Source organism: Vidua chalybeata, chromosome 6 (assembly GCF_026979565.1).
Source record: "Vidua chalybeata isolate OUT-0048 chromosome 6, bVidCha1 merged haplotype, whole genome shotgun sequence".
NCBI lineage: Eukaryota > Metazoa > Chordata > Aves > Passeriformes > Viduidae > Vidua > Vidua chalybeata.
This window is the reverse complement of record NC_071535.1, coordinates 45,174,382-45,192,270: the sequence shown is the minus strand read 5'-3', so window position 1 is coordinate 45,192,270 and position 17,889 is coordinate 45,174,382. Positions and strand designations below refer to the sequence as shown.

Below are 17,889 nucleotides of genomic sequence, written 5' to 3'. Positions count from 1 at the left end.
CTTTAATCAGCACAAACCTAAAGCTGTGCATTACGTAACAGGCTTTTCCTTTTCTTCACCCTCAAGAGTGAAGAGTCCCACACCTCATTCAGCTTTGAGTGTAAGCTTTCATAGCAAACTATTCTTTGCTATGAAAGAAGCCAGGCATGCCTACAGCTCTGTACAAAGAAGGAAGCTAAGAACAAACAACTCGGGACATCTTTCCAGCCTTCTCACTACTCCACTCATCCTTCTCCAGTGTTAGTGAGCTTCCCATCCACACAGGCTCCCTACTTACCCATTTCCTCTTGAGAAACATGAACAACACCCAGCAAAACTCTGCTGGACTCCAGACTGCAAGTGCCAGAACCAAGGCACAACAGAACCTCTCAAGCATTTTGATCTCTGCCTGCAGGTAGCATGGACAAAACCTGTCTGTGTTTGCTGTCTAAATCAAACATCCCGGCACTGTTATTGACTCTAGGTTAGGCAGGCAATGGCTACTGATTTCTAGTTCTAAAGAAAGTCTTGGAGAAAATAAATTAAAAACACAATTTAAATAAAATTGTGTTTGCTTCAAGTGAGAAATTAATATAAAGTTTGAAGATTAAGCATTTCACATATGGTCATTCTTCAATTCCCAAAGATATCACTTTCACAGAAATATTAACAATTATCTTTGAAATATGAGAGTAAGCATATGTACACCCGTTAGAGTAAAAAAGCAACCAGCTGTACCCAAATGGTACAAGCATTACTGTGATTTATACAGCTATTTACTACTACTTGGCAACAAGGAAGTATCACAGCTGGAAATGCTGCTGTAACAACAAAAGACTAGACTAGAGAAAAGCTGTCTTGCTCTGCTGAAGGGACACCTGCCGTTTTGTTCTGTTCTCCGCTGCAAAGCAATATTTATTCTTAGTGCTGGAAAAGTAATTAAATGATCAAGCTAATCATAACTGGCTGACAAAGCATCAGTGATGGCCAAGACCTGAGAATTACGACTTTCCTTCCTCCTCATACTAATAAACAGTTAAACACAGGAGTAACTTCTGTTAGGACAAATAGGAGTTCTGAATGCTCAGTTGATCATCTCTACTCGACAGGGCTGACTTGGTATAAGGTGAAAGAGCTTTGGATCAAAAAGACTTCTTCTTTTGACTACTCAAGTCCAGTCAAAATTCTCCACTTGCACAAGAAAAAAAAAAAAAAATCAAAAGACTCTGTACTGTCAGAAAAAAACCAGCAGCCCTTATTCAAACAAAAAGTGATGATACACCAAGCCTCTCCCTGCAGAATCTACTACACTATGAAGGGAGGAGCCAAACCCTCCTATTCCTAAGTGTTCCTTCTGTACACTCATCAGGGCAGAAGAAGTCCAGAGAAAGCAAACCTTATTTTTTCCAGGTCACTGAACCTACGTGGCAAGCACTCCTACAAGAGAAGCTGACTGCTGAAATGTGCTACAGCTGAGCCACAGCAATATTCAATGTCTAAAAACATGTTCAGGAACAAATTCTTCAGAGTCACAGAACCTCTTTCAATCTTTCTTACTGGCTTATAAAATAACCACCATGAAGTGAATTGAGAAGTGATATTTGCAGCTTCTAAAACCTCAGTATGCCTACAGTAGTGTAAGGACAACTTTCATACATCAATTGATTAGGAGACCTCAAAATCACTGTGTCTTGCATTTTAGAAGAAAAGTTACAATACATAAATATCTATTATCTGTTTTTTTTCTAAAGAATTCTGGAATTTCTCAGACTTTTTATCCTCTACTTTCTTTAGAACAGGTCAGTATGATTTAGTCAGAACAGATTTGTAAGAGTCATCAGTTGTCCAAGAAAATTAAACAATCTTCTATGAAGGTGTTCTGTAACAACACCTTCTGGTGTTGTCATTATTTTCCTAAGAAGGAACTATTTTGGTCAATAACTGATTTGAAGTAGAATATTCTTGTCACATAAATTCTAGAATCCTTTGCCAATTGCACAAGACTTGTGTTGGATTGTGCGTGAGTACTGGTGGCTCTTTCTAATTCAAATGAGGATTGTTATTATCCAGAGATAATCTTGTATGCTATCAGAGCCAAGTGCAGCAGTAGTCAGAGAACACTGATGTAATATGTGAGTGCAAAATGAGATAACAGCAGGATTTTGTAGATGCAGGCTGCAAAGAGTTAACACACACGCATAAAACAAATTACTGTTCTCTCTCTGTTGGGCCATCACCATCACATTTCAGAACATCTTCAAATCTTTGAAACATGTTGATACAGCATTTACTTTAGGCTTGACAAGAAGGAGATCAATTTGTGGCTTAATATTTGAAGTAATACTTTGTTTTATACTTCCTGCTATTGATCTGCTCTTGTAATTATTGTAACATTGGATTAGTGAGAAGTATTTTCGTTATAAATTGTTTGTGATCAAGTTGAATTATTATCAGCAAGCAAAACTAATTTTTTACATGTTTCTATCATTTCAAAGCTTTCTCCAGAGACAAAAGAATCTCCTTCTGAACATGGATCAAAATAACACGCTCAAAATAAGATTGTAGAAAAATTAAGAGTGCAGAAATCCTAGTGGTGAGGTGCCAATATTTCATAAAATCCATGAACATCTGAAATCTCCAGCATGGTGTAGGAGCAAGAAGGGGGCACAACATTTGTTCTCCTAGAGACACAGGAGTCACATTGCTCGTTTTCATCAGGTCCATCTGGTGAACCTACAGCTCTGCCAAACACACAGGACAAGCCAACACTGACCCAAACTAGTGTTAGCCTCAGTGGGACAGTTTACAGGGACTGCAAAGACTTCTGCTGTCACTAAAGAGGTCTGAAAAGCCACGAACCTGAAGATTTCCTTCTCGGACAAGGTGGTTGCACTGGATGTATGTTGGATCCATGTGCTGAACAGAGCCATTCCCACAGTGCTTTGTGGGACACACAAGGATGGAAGCTAACTGCACCTAGCACAAACCTGCAGTGAATCCAGTGGGACAGCAGAGCAGTACTGGTAAGCACATGAGTGTGTCGGGGAAGAGCAAATGGCTGGAAAATAATGAGGTTTTATACTTCATGTGAACACTAAGAAGAATAAAAGATTGAAAGAAACCAATAAATTAGTTTTTGCAGGATTTGCATCAAAAGTCTTAAATTGGCAGGTTCTGACTTGTGTGGATAACTAGAAGCAAATAGTCATTGAGTGCAGGAGAAATCAATGACCAGAGCAGTGAGATGGAAGATTTTGAATTCTACAAAGAGTTAATCTGCCAACCTTCTCTACTACTGCCCCTCTCCTTACCCAAGTGAGCAAGTGTAATCATGGTAAGTTATTCAATTCACAGACATGTTGTGACAGTTCATTAAAAACTGCAGGACATTTTCAACATATATAAATACCAGTAATAAAAACCATTGTTAAAATTAAATGATCATTGGAACAACACATTATTTAAAATCCCCTCAGAATACTGTAATTTGCTAGAAAGAAATTGGCAGAGAATAGTTATTTGATGTTCTTAGGGTCTGACAATCTGGTAAGACTCCAAGATTTTATTTTCCTGCTATAAGATTTATCGAAGAGTCAGCAATAAGATGGTGTATTCTTCATTAAATATATATTAATACACATTTAAAATTCAGCAATTGCCAGAAATGTCTGACTCAATATTAATTACGGCTTCTTAAGACTGGGAAGGAAGGTCTAAATTGTGTGACTAGGCATGATAAGTTCTAATGCAGCCTTCATGACATTACCTAAACAGCTTGTCCAAGCAATTAAGTTACTTTTTAAAAACAAAACACCCCCAACAATGGTAATTAATCGAAACTCACTCTAGGAAAGGCATATACCTCTGCGTATTAACATCCCATATAAAAAGGAATCTCTACTGCCTCAGGCCAGTTTTTCAACCAGCATTCTCTCCTGCTCTGTGGCTACTCATGCCTTCACTGGACACAAAGTGTGCCATTGCAGTGGGGGCACTGCAGTCTCTGGGCCCTTATCTATATTTTTTGGTCACCAGCCAAAACATTCTCTAGGAAAAACACCCATTTGAGAACCATTGTGCTATCTATCCCTTCACGACAGGAAGCTTGCACTGCAGACTTCCATTTCTCTTGTCTTGCATAATATAATTTTTGTCTGTATGAATCACAAATTAGAGTAATGCCCATACTGTTGCCACTGACACAGAATGAAAACAAAGAATTCTGTATTTATATATATATTTTTATATATATATTCTGTATTATGGATTTGACAAAACTTTTGGTTTACAAGTCCCAAGAGAACTATGAGTTCCCTTTTAAAGTGTAATTTTGCACAAGTGCACTGCAGATAACCTCTTCTGGAAAATAACTATTTGGGCAGCTGGAATTTACTATGATGTCATCAGGAAACTACTGTTACAATAATCCACCCATAATGGCAAAAACAGTTCCTGCAACATTCATGTAATATAAAGCATCCTGCAACACATCAGTCTATTTTAGCAGGTGCTGCTTCTAAATAGCTGAAAAATAAGACATCAGGCTTTTTATTAATATGAGGGTTTTTTTTTGTGTATGACTAAACAATTTGATTTAAACCTTCTGGTTTTGTTAAGCAGAACAAGGTAATGACTACTTCAGTAATGCTACTTTAATATCAAGGGATCATGCAAACACTATAAAGAGCATTCATAAATATTCCCCTTCTGTGCCCCACTAAAGAAAAAAAGCTTTTAAGGGAAAGATGAAATATTAAGATGACAATATCCCATTTAATATAATTAAAAATTCACTGACTTTAATGACACTGGATGACTCAAATGTTGAATGATATTTTTGTGTAACTGTTCAGTTAATTTGAGGTCTTGGTTCAAGCATCCAAATGTGCATATAAAGCAAGTGTACTGATTTATCTAATTTATTTACCTTCCTTATTTATGGCTTTAAAAGCTATATGAGTGTTCTGATAGTTCTTTGCTATTAAATAAAAATCCTGCTCCGCACTTACCACAACCATAGCAGGTAAGCCTCGGGATCTGTGTCCCACAGACTCCTCAGGGAGAGCTCTTGGGAGCTTTGTGGACGTTGTAACACCCCCATGCATGGAGCCAAGTTCAAACTGTGCTGTCACTCAAAGCAGCAGTGATCCCAGAGAAGAAAATGCATGCTACAACCCAGACACAGTTGAGATAAAAGATGTCTAATAGTCTTTAAAAAGTAAGTAATAATAAAAAGGCAATGCCATTAAAGTTACCAATTTCTCATTTATATACCTACAGATTCCATGTAGATATATTAAAAATAATTTCATCATTACAATTGCATATATAATACTCTTTTCCCTGAGATCCTGCTGAGCAGGGTGATATGAAATGTTTTATCATATGAGCTGGCAATACCCCCATATTACATAATTCTGGAGCTAGCTTGCCAAATTTTTAAGGCAACTTCCGTGTACGAGTATCCGGAAGTCACTCTGGCATTCACGTTCCCACCACCCTAGACTTCCACTGCTGGGACCAAAGTCCCTTCCCAACAGATGGCTTCCAGTTACCCCAGGGGTGTCCCTCTTGGCTCCCTGCACACCCCACACTCACACAGCCAGACAGGGTTTCCTCACTGGCTCAGCCCTGGGTTTCCCATGGCAGTGTCCCAGATGTCTGGAATCCTAAAGCAATTTAATTGTGGTGCAGTAACACAGAAACAGCTTGAGCTGGTGCCTCTGGGGAGGGAACCCCAACAAAGGAATCCCCAGGTTTTGTACCCTCCATGCCTGTGATGGTCTGGGGTCTTAGCGATGAGCCCTTGGCTCCTGCTGTGTCCCAGTGTCCGGTCACCTGGCCACCACAGGTCCCTGTGCCCTTTTGCTGTCTGAAAGGTCAGCACCAGGTCACAGCCCCTTGCCTGGGACTCCCACCCAAGTACAACCTGCAGCTCCCACTGCAGTTGCACACCCAGTACCTGCTCTAAGTGTATTGCTCAACAAAACATCCTCATAGCAGGATAGAAAAGCAGATCACCCTCTATTATATGTTTGACTACATTTCAAAGAAAAAATAAACCTAAGTCTAATCAATTGGTTTTAGTTTTTCGAGTCCTGTGAAGGAAGGTGGTCAGTGGTAATTTCTGTCTGCCTACAAATGTTTATTGATTCTCTCTGTACTGCAAGTCTCCAGACAGTGGCTATGGATGAGTATGGATTATGTAAATCCTTAGATACTGCAAGATGCTACAGATTGAGGGTTTTTTTCATTTATAAGTGAACTTCCTGCTGCAAAAAAAATGTCTCAGGACTCTCTTCTGCTATCTGTCCCCACAATGAGCCCTAGAAAAGCAAAGCAGAGAGCAGGATGTAGGGATAGCTGGTGAAAAACAGAGCTCCAAGGTACCAATGCCTTCACTCTCAGAAGGTTGTCAAATGCACTGAAATTGTTTCAGTGGACTAGATAACAGTAAGTCTCTCACCATTCTATCAAGGTAGCCAGGATCAGGAAACCAAATTTGACCCTTTATGGCCACAAACTTTTATCCAATAGTGTCCAGATGTTAAATAAGGGAGAAATGAGGCTGGTCTAGTTAAAATCCTCTTTTCCTTATTTCCTTATTTCATGGATAGCTAATTACAAGGTACACAGGAATCAACATATCTGTGCTTGTCACACACACAGATTCTGCCTTAAATATAGATGTCACTGGAAGATGTATTTACCTTCCTTGCATTTAAAAGGCATAATACAGCAATTACTTAAAAATTCAGATGCTAGGCATGTTGTTAGACATACTTAAAAAAGGACATCAGCAAAGCAAAAGCAAAGCAAAAGCAAAGCAAAAGCAAAGCAAAAGCAAAGCAAAAGCAAAGCAAAAGCAAAGCAAAAGCAAAGCAAAAGCAAAGCAAAAGCAAAGCAAAAGCAAAGCAAAAGCAAAGCAAAAGCAAAGCAAAAGCAAGGTTTTGCAGAATCAGTACTTTTTCAAGATTTATTTCAAGATTCATTTTAATCCATGGACTCAGAACTGAGTGACAGTCCAAAGCTGCAGAGAAGAAAAACTCTATGGTTTTGGTCTTCACAGCAGTTTTAAGTAACCACCAATTAGAAGAATTTCCAGATTCCAGCTGAGAAAAGGACAATAAAAACAGACCTTTTTTTTTTCCCAGCTACTACTGCATTGCTTTTATAAGCCTTTTGAAACACAAACTTCTGTGCAGGATGAAAATGCATCACATATGGTATTTCTGAATTTCAACATACTTTGGCTGCCCTCAAACAATTTTCAGTCTTTTTTTTTTTTTTTTTTTTTGGTAATTAAACTATTTAAAGCAAGAGATTCCTTCCCGGCCTGCAAAGCTGTTTGAAGAGTGGCTGGTAAGTTTCTGATTTCCAATGTGTTGCTCACATGGGACAGATTGTATAAAAAGAGATAGATTCTAGATGAACTTGTAGAGAAACACTGAACAGTGGATGATGCCACAGGAGATAATTTAGTAACAGACATTGCCAAAATTTTAGCAAGGGCAGAAGACAGTGAAATGAAACCTTGAGAAATCAGTTTGGGCTACTGATAAGGTGGCATTATAACTGTCCTGCTGGACCAAGGCTACTACTGTAGTCAGAAACAGATCCTTTAAAAACACTATCAGAAGCAGAGATAGTCCAAAGTGATCCTTTCCCTGGTGTGCTGCTGTAATTTCTGGCAATCAACATCTTCCCAGTCCAAAAGGTGAGCTGTGTTCAACAGCTGGGAAGGTGTACAGGGAAGCAATTATTTGTCATGTCTCAGGACATCACAAATAGCCATCCAATGACTAAAGAAGACACAGAAAATTCATCAGGAAGCAGTTTTAAAAACTGAGAAAGTATATTCTTGCATTGTATTTATTTAAATTGTGGAAGACAGGCATAGGTTGCTTGGAGGCAAGATTAGAAATTAGGTCAACAGCAGTTAGAATTATGGAGGATACATCTAACTGTCCACACCATTCATTAAATTATAGCTTTCTTTTGCATCACGTCATTTCATCTCCTCTTCTCTCTGAAGCATTTCATGGAAAGAATTTCAATTCTGCCATTTACCCTCCAGGATGATCAGCTTTGCACATAAAATACAATATATGACCATAAGGACAGCACATGAACCTCCACTGTTTTCAACCCCTATTCTCAGAAGTTTTTAACACTGTCTGTTTGACCAGGTGCAAGATTATATTTTCACATAACAAGCAAAATTTCTGAATGCTCTTTCATAAGTATCAATAATTTACTTAAGCCACTTCATTCTAAATATGTTTCTTTTCCCCACTTTGAACTTGGGTGGATACTACATTAAAATAAAACAAAACCATGTCCAATCACCACATATGTTAGGAACATTGAAAAAAAAAAAAAGAAAGAAAAGAAAACCAGTTTTAAGAAAAAAATAAACTTTTTAGAAAAAAGTTTTAGAACTCCATTCTAAAACATAATTTAAAACTAAAGATGTAAAATATGCAAGATAACCAGCCAGCTTGCTATACTTTGAATATTGCTTCCAGATGTGAGAAGCTGTAGTCAAAGAAACATGTGCTCTCTAATTTTTTTTTTTAATATCAGATAATGTTTCTTTGAACTAGCCAGAGTCCACAGTCTTTCCTTTTAATACAGACATGTTAGTATTTACTGCATCTGCCATGGCAAATCTGGTCTTCTGATTTGTATTAGAGCAAGTACCTGTGACCCTACTGATATAAAATAGGTTTTGCTTCTAATTTTTTTTTCAAGCCCACCTGTAACTCCATAGAAGGTATAAAAACACCAACCATTAGAATAGTAAACTAAAATTATGCAGCTATCTCTAAATTTCTGTGAAAAGCTTATTAATTTTCCTATTTAAAAAAATAACCTCTTCATAGTTCCTCATTAATAATATTAATCCATTCCCATTACTGACAAATGTAGCAAGCCCAAATTTATGATATTTTACATAATGTTACTATTTTGCAGCACTTTTATACTACTTCAAACATTGAGGATAAACATGATTTCTTTAATGGTGTTCCCTAAGGAACTACAGTTAGAGAAGCACCTGCATTATCATCAATAACACCATTCCAGTCCAATGCTAAACTCACATCTGGTTTCACATGGAATCTGTATCCTGCTTTATATGGGATCAGGTCCTTTGAATTGTGTAAGAACAGGCTGATGGCATCCCAGGCCATGGGCAGAGCCGGTTCTTTTACTGACAGCAGTGTACAACTAACAAACTGAGCTGCCCACAGGTAGATGTATCCATATATCAACCCCCTGAGAGGTCAGACCTACAGGAGCATAGTCATTGTCAGTGTTAAAGCCAAGAGAGAGAACACAAAGCCCCAAAAAAAAATCACCACAACCTTCACAATGAAACCTGTTAATGCCAGCAGCTCTGAGATCTGACATGCCTGAACACTGTACATTTAATCCATGATTTTAGGCAAGTTGAAACCAGACAAAATAACATGAAGAAAAGTAATACCATTAAATGGGAGAGTAATTTTAAAAGGTTCTGAAACATTTTCAGTAATTTGTACATTTGACATTACTTTACCTTTTCTTCCAATGTCACTGCTGTTCTGCATCATTTCCCATTCCTCTCCTACAGAGATTTTAATTTAGTAGTCACAGCTGTTTATCTTCATTTATCTTGACTGACAGGTGCTCATAGTGTTATTTAATTGTACCACGTCCTGCTAAAACAACAGTAAGAACACAATCTTCAAGAGAACAAAAAACAAAACAACAAAACATACCCAAGAGATTCTAAGCACTTAGCAATTAATAAAGAGAAGTACTTTATTCACTGTAGCAGCAGAAGTCCATGCTAATAGGGCTTAAAAGTGGAATAGGACACGAAGCAGTAGAGCCTAGAAGAGCTTAATGAAAGTGTAACTCATTAGAGTTCCCAAAGAGACTGTGAGAATGTGAAGGACTTGTTAGAGAAGGATCTACATAGTTGGGGAAAAAGAAGTTTTTTACTGAACAAAAGGAACACTGATTTTCTGGTAGGAATAAGTTGATTCTGTGTTAGAGAAAGCATTGCCATTGTGGTAGCATGGCATAAAAGGTTAATGTCAATATTTAGCATACTTTCACTGTACCAGTTGTCAGAAAACGTTGCCACGTAAAAGCAGTCAAAATGGAAAATAATAGGTGAGCAGGAACATTTATATCAGGAATCAATAGCTATAGAAGACAGGTGCAGAGCCGGGAGATCACAGGCCTCACAGATAAGACAAAGGGAGAGCTGAAGGTATCCAATTAACTAATTACTGACTGCTAAAAACTATGAGGGGTGAAGAGTTTCTTGCTGACAGAAAACTTTTTCCACACCACAGAGGGGTCATGGGCAGGGACCACACCTGAGCACCTTCTTCAAGAAGCTGAAGGAAGCTTAAGTTTGGCACCAGCAAGTCTCTTCAGCCCTTCAAGAGAAGCTGAGGAGGCACTATGGAGGAGCACATCCTCTCAGTGTGAAACACCTGGGAATACTTCTACAACTTACACCAGCCCAGGACTTTTTATTCATTAACTTTGTTCTCCTCAGCGCTCCACCAAAACATAAAAATTAAATACGCTGTTACATCTACCAGAACATAAACAAAGACTTTCAGTCTCAGACCTCAGGTGCTTTCCACCTGCACATAGGCTGGATTGCTATAGCGATGCACATGCTTTGGTGGGGTCTTCAAACTCTGGGAAGCATTGGAGGTGTTCCACCCCGGGCAGTGTGTCCCACTCCAGCCTGCGTGTCCCACCCCGACACCGTGGCCCCCACAACGGCCTTTTTCAACGCCCCTTAACCTCTGTGCACAAGCCCTGGGAAAGGAGGGGTGCCCAGCCCCACGCCCGCCCCCAAACACACACACAGACAGCTCTGAGCTCCCACCCTCTCTCCCCATGGGACGGTTCCTGTTCGTACCTGCCGGCCGTGCCGGGGCCGCGGGGAGAACGGGAGAGCAACGGGGCGGGAGCGACAGCGGCCGCCCGTCGCCCGGCAACGCCGCGGCTGCGGCCGCGGCACCTGGAGCGGCCCCCGGGCCCGCCCACGCATTCATCCATCCATCCTCCCATCGCAGCGGCCCCGCCCGCTGCCCGCGCCGGAAGGAGGAGGAGGAGAGGCTGGAGAGCCTCCCGAGCCAGGAAGGGTTCACGACTCGGAGTGGCAGAGCAGCGTGCTTGCAGTGGAAAAAGCAGCAAGGCAAACAGCGGGAGCAAACTGGGGGAGCAGGGGTGGGCACGGAATTGAGGACAGGAATGGGACGGGAAAGGCAGCAGGACCTCTGTGGGATTTGGGTGACAGGTGCTCACACGGCTGAAGGAGAGGATGGGGACATCTCTGTTCCACACCACATCCAAAACCTTTGCCGGCCGATGAAAAACTAACGACATTATCATGCACAAAGGTGATCTCACACGTCTGCAGTGTGTGCAAAAAATGCAGCTTGTGGCAGATAACAAGGCTGGTTTCACCAAATGATTTTGCATTTTAAAAAAAACCAAAACAAAACCAAACAAAAGCAAACAAACAAAACACCCAAACAAACCAACTAAAACACAAACAGATTCAAAGAATAAATTTCCAGACCAGAATTGTCAAAAGATTAGACATGTAAGAATGAAGTTTGTAATAACCTGGATCCAACAGATGTGATTCAACTTTTGTTGGTGACATCATCAAACATCTCAGTGCAAGAGTGCAGCTCTAACCATTCTCACTCACAGAAGATATCTACATTTCCACATTTCAATATAGGATTTGTAAATCAGGCACCTAGGAAGATGTGATTCCTATCACATCTTCCTAGGTGATCAGTGGTCCCACATGAAAAACCTGCTTTTTCAGGGGTTTACATTCAGGATGATCCCAGCATTTTCTTGGGAACAGCCCTTAGCAGTGTTTCTCTCAAAGGCAGGAAGGCAAGAGGTCTGGAGGGAAGGCACAGAGTCCTGCCTGCCATGTAGAAGCAGCTGGGGTTTTGACTACACTACTTGCATGCAGCTCACCCCATCTTTGTGAGGATGTGGGAGAGCAGCAGCTGCTGGTGGATTGCATCAGCATTTCCTCTAGAACTCCATCAAATTTACTCTAGGGTTTGGAAAACACTTAGACCATGGGTCAGGAAATGTGTTGACTCCCCTCTTGTAGGGTCTGATGGTCAATTAACATCAGAGAGAATCACCAGGGGCCTGATTTTCCAAGGCGATGAGCACACTGAGCTCCACATGGTGTCATTGCAATCCAACTGCCCATCTTCACAGAAGGAAGGCAATGGGCCTTGACATGCTCCAGGAAGGTAGTGTGATTCAGCAAAAACAATACTGAATCAAGCATCTGCCCCTGGAATTTTATTCCCAACTCTGCCATTTTTTTTTCCCAGGTAACTAGCTCAGATCACCTTGACTCAGTTTCCCAACATATACCTTCTTGGGACACACTTTCCAAAGGTTATCTATGGAGCAGATATGTATTGTGTATGCACATATCTGCATGGTAATTTTCTTCTTTTCCTTATTTTGCTGGAAATAATCTACTGATGGCCAATGCAGTCTGAACTATTTGAAACCAATCGAAGAAATGTATCTTTCCATCACTGAGGAAGAGAAAATTCTGGCACAATTTCAGGGTAGATACAGAAGCTTTATGTCTCTTTATTCAAAGTTACTGTAATTGTGCTGGCACCATTCCCAGAGCTGAGCTAAGGTCAGTGAGAAATCCTTAAATTAATAACTGTGGAGCTGATGTGATGTCTATCCAGGAACCATGTTGTACATTCACAAAGCTTTATAGGAAAGAAAAGTTATGTTTCAGTTTATCCAAGAAAGTTTTAGAATCTTAGTATTGACAATTAGAGTACCTGGGACCTACCTGGAGACAGTGGGCCTGATTTTGATCTCACCTTCACAGGAACTTCACAAAATGTGTTACTCTGGATTAATTCCACTGGTGCTACCCAAATGAACAGTAATTGGGTGAAGCCTCCTCTGAAAGCCAAGCCTAGATAAACATACTTTTCCTTTGGGAATCTTATTTTACAAGAGATTTTTCTGTTCTTCTGGTTTTATTCAGTCACAAGCACCATCCAATCAACCCAGTCTATAATTAATATTATTGATCAATAGATAATCACTTTGCTACTTGCATAATTAACATTTAAGATTTGATTGTCCTACAGCTCAGAAACACAGAACCAGAGGGGACTTTCTGGTCAGAGGAAAGTTTTCTGCTATTGCACATAACCCATCAGACTCATTTAGATATGTATCAGTGTCTCCCCCCTTATGAAAGATTGTTCAAAGTGTCTCTCTGAAGGTAGTTCCCCTTGCAGCCTGATCTCTTACGCTCATTAGTAAGCCCTGTGATCACCTTTTTTCTCGTGAGAATTCCTTTTCTAGCGCAACTAACAATTTCATAGAATAGTTTGGGTTGGAAGGGAACTTTTAAAGGTCATCTGATTTAAGTGGGTAATACAGAACAAGAATACTTATCTCCATTTTATACAAAAAGACAAAAATCAAAACTAATCTGAGATTAAGTGGAGAACTCATCCTACAGTACTGCCACCCCCACCCAGACTGCAGTTCTGCTAGAAAATTTTCCCATCTTCTTCTATTGCACAATAAGCAGAACACTGACAACTTTGGTAATTCTTCTATTGGTTAAGAACTAAGAGCTACTGTAGCATTTTCAAAAAAAAAAAAAATCAGCTCAGGTCTGCAGAAACAGCTTTGAAGTCTCGACTGTGGCATTAACCTCATGATTTCATGTGATTGAAGTCACTGTGTTCAGGAGACGATGTAAGAACAGTTTCGACCACAGCAGGTGCTTAGAAGTTCATAATCAGAAGCAATGAATGAAGCTGAGAGACTGATCAAAAGATCTGGAGGATGACAGGAGTCTGCAAATTGAATTTATTTTTCTGTTACTGCACCTGGCATTAAAAGAAAGGGCGATAAGAGAATCCAGTTAATAAAACATCTCTGATTCAATTAATCTGGGCATTTGTTTTTGCTCCTTTTCACAGGCTTATGTGAATTCATAAACTGCAATCAGAAAGGAAAGCTTTGTCAGAAAACATTTGTCATTTTGTACAAAGCTGTATCTTTTCATTCTGAACTAGTGTCTTGGTTTGAAAAGACAGGAGTCTGTGAAGGAAGGCAAGGGCCTCCCGTGAAATGGAAAAGGTAAACCCCCTCCCTCCGAATTACCACAATTTCAAAATAAAAAGGCTCTCAGGCAAAGATATGGGAATGGGAATAACAGTTCTTTACTAGGAAAAAAAACTAAGTAATAATAATACAAAAAATGTAATTAGTACAAACAAAACTACTGATAGAGTCAGAAACCTGACACCCTGAGGAGTCAGGGTGTTGGTGATAGTCCAGTTAAATGGTGGCTGCTTCTCCTGGAGTGGCAGATGAAATGCAGCTGAAGCGGTGATCCCGTAGAAGGGTGTAGTTTTCTCCGAAGGTCTGGTGATAGAGTAGATGGGCCTGGTCTTCCTCTGGAAATCCAGTGAAGAGGCTGATCTGATGTCTCAAAAAATGCTGATTTTATGCAGGTAGGGATGCTTGGCTCCTCCCTCTGGGTGGAGCATCTCACAATGGGATGATGTCACTTATCAGTCATGCAGTGAGCCATTCAATGGCCCATTAACAGAAGATATCTCCCCGGAGGGAGACATTGTTCTTGGAAGAGATAAGAAAACTGCCCAATTTAAGAGAAGATACCTGCCCCACCTCCAACAGATGGCAAATAGAATATATGCTTATCTCAAAAGCCAGGACAACTAGACCTGGAAAAACTTTTGATAACAGTTTTCATAGAGTATTTTAACTCAGACTGAAAGATGGGCATTCATAGTTTTATGTTGCCCTTGGTTTTATAAACAAGTGAACAAAACTACTGATGTCACCAAAGTCACACAGCATGACAGAACCTGTCTCCTCTCACTGCTGCATGCTTGCTCAAGGAAAGTGAATACCCTCCTTGGCATGGTAAATTTTTGGCGTACTAGAAGGCAATAAAAACAGCAAATGGTACCTTGTCATGGTGTAGAGTCTCTTAGGGAAAAGGTAAGCTTAAGACAGGCTTCAATTGTGTTGGGATATCTCTTTAGCTTAAATCCTGACTCAGCTCTGCTGGGAGGGAAAAACTCTGGAGGAATCCTACTTACTTTAAAGCAATACCCAGTGCAGATGCCACACTAGAGGAATCTTTCCTTCCTTTGTACTATTGCTTTAGGAAAACAGATTCTGGTTCATGACCAAGAGATTATACTCAGAAATAGTTGCATTACTGTGCAGTCAAGATGATTGATTGGGATGAAAGACATGGGATAGCAAAGGTGAGATAGGACGATGTATTAATATTTGAGCCACTGAGCCAGGACTGCCTAATTCCAGAAGGGCTGTTTCCTATTTCTGCCTGAATTAAAATGAATAGTTGTAAATAAATACATTTGTAAATGTAATATTTTTCTCCCTTTACATTTTTACAGGAAAAAGGAAACAAAAGCTTCTTCTTATCTGAAAAAAATACTGAGAGCCAGAAAAGTATACTTATGCTCCCTTGTTTATATAATTCTTGACTCCAGATGAATAAATGGTAACTTGAAATGCCTGGGTATAAATTATTATTGGTTTGTTCCTCTGTTCAAGGCCCTCTACCTTTCTCAGTTTCTTTTGGATCAAACTATTTCCTGGTTTTGGAAAACTCAAGGATGCTGTCTACATGCATGTGCTTTTCCAGTGTATGGTATCCTGTCCCACGGTATGGGACAAGTCCAAAGCTTCTCTGCAGCTGCCAGATGGTCATTTTTATCAAAGAATGGGTAGGTATAAAACCCAATGTTACAACTGTAGTACCACGATAGGCTTCATTCAGTTTAGGTGTGTATCACTGTGCTTGTTGTGGTAGGAATCCTCTGCAAGAGAAAGTCTTGCTGAGAAGCCTTAAAAATGGCAGGCTTAAAATCAAAATATAAACGGAAGAGCACTGGCTGCAAGATTAACGCCCCCAAGACACAGAATGTCTCTTCTTGATGATATTTATAATCCACACCTGGACCACATTGTTGGTGGTCCTTGCATTTCTTCTGGGATGAATTCCATGGACAATGATTGAATTACAACTTTGTTTTCAACCTTAAACAAAGGGGAAAATGAATTGATGTTGGAAAGGAGTTACAGTCAGTGACTCTTTCTCCACAGTTTTTCAGGAGCAACATTTGTTCTTTTTCCTCACTTGCTGCAGTGTAAAGGAAGCTGTGGCCCCATTGTGCTTTTTAGGTTTGTCTTTCCAAGTAGGATTTAGCTGTGAAATTCATCTAGCTGTCTTCAGACAGGGAAAACAGCAGCTTTCCAATGTGTACTTGCTTTTTGTGCCAATGCAAAGCCACCATAAAATGTTACCGAATTAGAAAGGGTTTGCTATTTTCACTTCCCATCAGTGTGACAACATATGATGTGAAGCAGTGGAGAAATTGGGGCTTTTAAAAAATTTAATCAGGTCAAAGCACCAGTTTGCATGCCATTACACTACTACTTTGCATGCACTTTGCACAGTTCAGAGCTTACTCTGAATGCAACTCATGTACACCGGGGCTTTCAGCCATCACAGCAACAGCACCGCTGTGAGCCATGCTACGGACAACTGCTCTGGCTCAGCATCAGTGAATGAACTGAGCGAAGGCAAAAATGGTGCTCTCTGCTCTGTCAAAGGAACCTTTGACCCTACAAATCTGCTTCTGCTGCAGGCAGCCTGGAGTTCAGCAAATACTATACCGGAATGAAAAGTGATGCAACACACCACCATACCATACTGTGATTTTCCCTAGAATTTAAGCAGTTCAGGTTGCCTTTTCCATGGATAGCCTCTTTGGAAAGCCTTGGGATTCATCTATATTTGAGTTACTGCCATGTGTAACTTCCTCTAGACTACTAGAAGGAATCCCATCCTCATAGAGAATGAAGAATGTTTCCCTGTCCCCAAAATGACAGGAGCGACCTGATTTCCAGGCATTCTCTATACAGCCTTAGCTCTGATTCTGCATAATGTGTGCTTAGAAAAAGGACTGTATACTTACATTCCAGCAGTTAAGTTAGATTACTGATGAGAAAAGATGTATTATTGGTATACTTCTGTATGTTTTATGCACTGTCTAAAAGTTTCAGTAAAAATTCAGCTTCATTACCTAACTCAGCAGGCTGGCTGAGACTCAGACAGATGTTCAGGTAGTGTTTCCAATTATGGAAAACCATAAAACACATCCCAGTCCACAGAAACCTCACAGCTACCTCAAAAGCCTTGCTTAACAGCCTTTTCAAGGCTGGATCTGTCAGCAGCCCCACTGTCTGGTGACAGTACATGGCAGTGGACATGGCATGTTGTCTTCCACAGGGGACTCCAGTCATGTTTGTAGGCCAGCTCTTTGGCCATGAAAACCTGCACTTTATCACTGCTCTTTGGCCTGAATGCCTGCACTTTTGTCTGAGCACTCTATCCTCTTTTCTTGAAACACCTTAGAAGAGAGCCCAGATTAACCCTTATTTTGGTTGAACAGAAACTCCTAGTGCCTGAGCTGGGTGGTGGGCATATGGCTGAGCATTTCCCTTCAGAAGAAGACAGAAATTCCCAGAGAGTGGGAATCCTCCTATGTCCACAAACAACTGTTATTTGTAGGAGCCATGAAGCTCCTGTAGTACTGTGACTCACCTTCATTCACTTCATTCACAGTCTGAGCAGAGACCTTTCATTCCCAGACTTTCCCACTGTTAGAAACGGAGATGGACTTTTGACATAGTGAAATGTGTGAAATTCCCCCAACAACTCCTGACACATCACCACTGGCAGAACCTATCTTCCTTGGAATACACACAAGCTTCCCCTGTCCTGCC

The 17,889-nt window shown here is 40.3% G+C and overlaps 1 protein-coding gene and 1 long non-coding RNA gene across 9 annotated transcripts in view; one reads left to right on the top strand and one right to left on the bottom strand.

Moving 5' to 3' along the window:
* The window catches only part of LRRC56 (leucine rich repeat containing 56), a 59,073-nt gene extending 48,051 nt beyond the window's left edge, over positions 1–11,022 (bottom strand). For 4 of the 8 annotated variants that reach the window (XM_053946398.1, XM_053946409.1, XM_053946405.1 and 1 more), the window contains exons 1-2: positions 10,913–11,022; positions 9,542–9,683 (exon numbers count right to left, since the gene is read on the bottom strand). Coding sequence is in view for 1 of the 8 variants with exons in the window: in XM_053946404.1 (XP_053802379.1) it covers positions 9,542–9,575 (34 nt within the window). In the remaining 7 variants the exon portion in view is untranslated. The other 4 variants (XM_053946400.1, XM_053946403.1, XM_053946402.1 and 1 more) reach the window with 4 other exon arrangements.
* Positions 11,023–12,544: 1,522 nt separating this feature from the next.
* On the top strand, positions 12,545–15,607 carry LOC128790000 (uncharacterized). The gene is made up of 3 exons (XR_008431604.1): positions 12,545–12,694; positions 14,016–14,175; positions 15,492–15,607. It is a non-coding gene; the product is annotated as an uncharacterized LOC128790000 (long non-coding RNA).
* Positions 15,608–17,889: the final 2,282 nt, after the last annotated feature.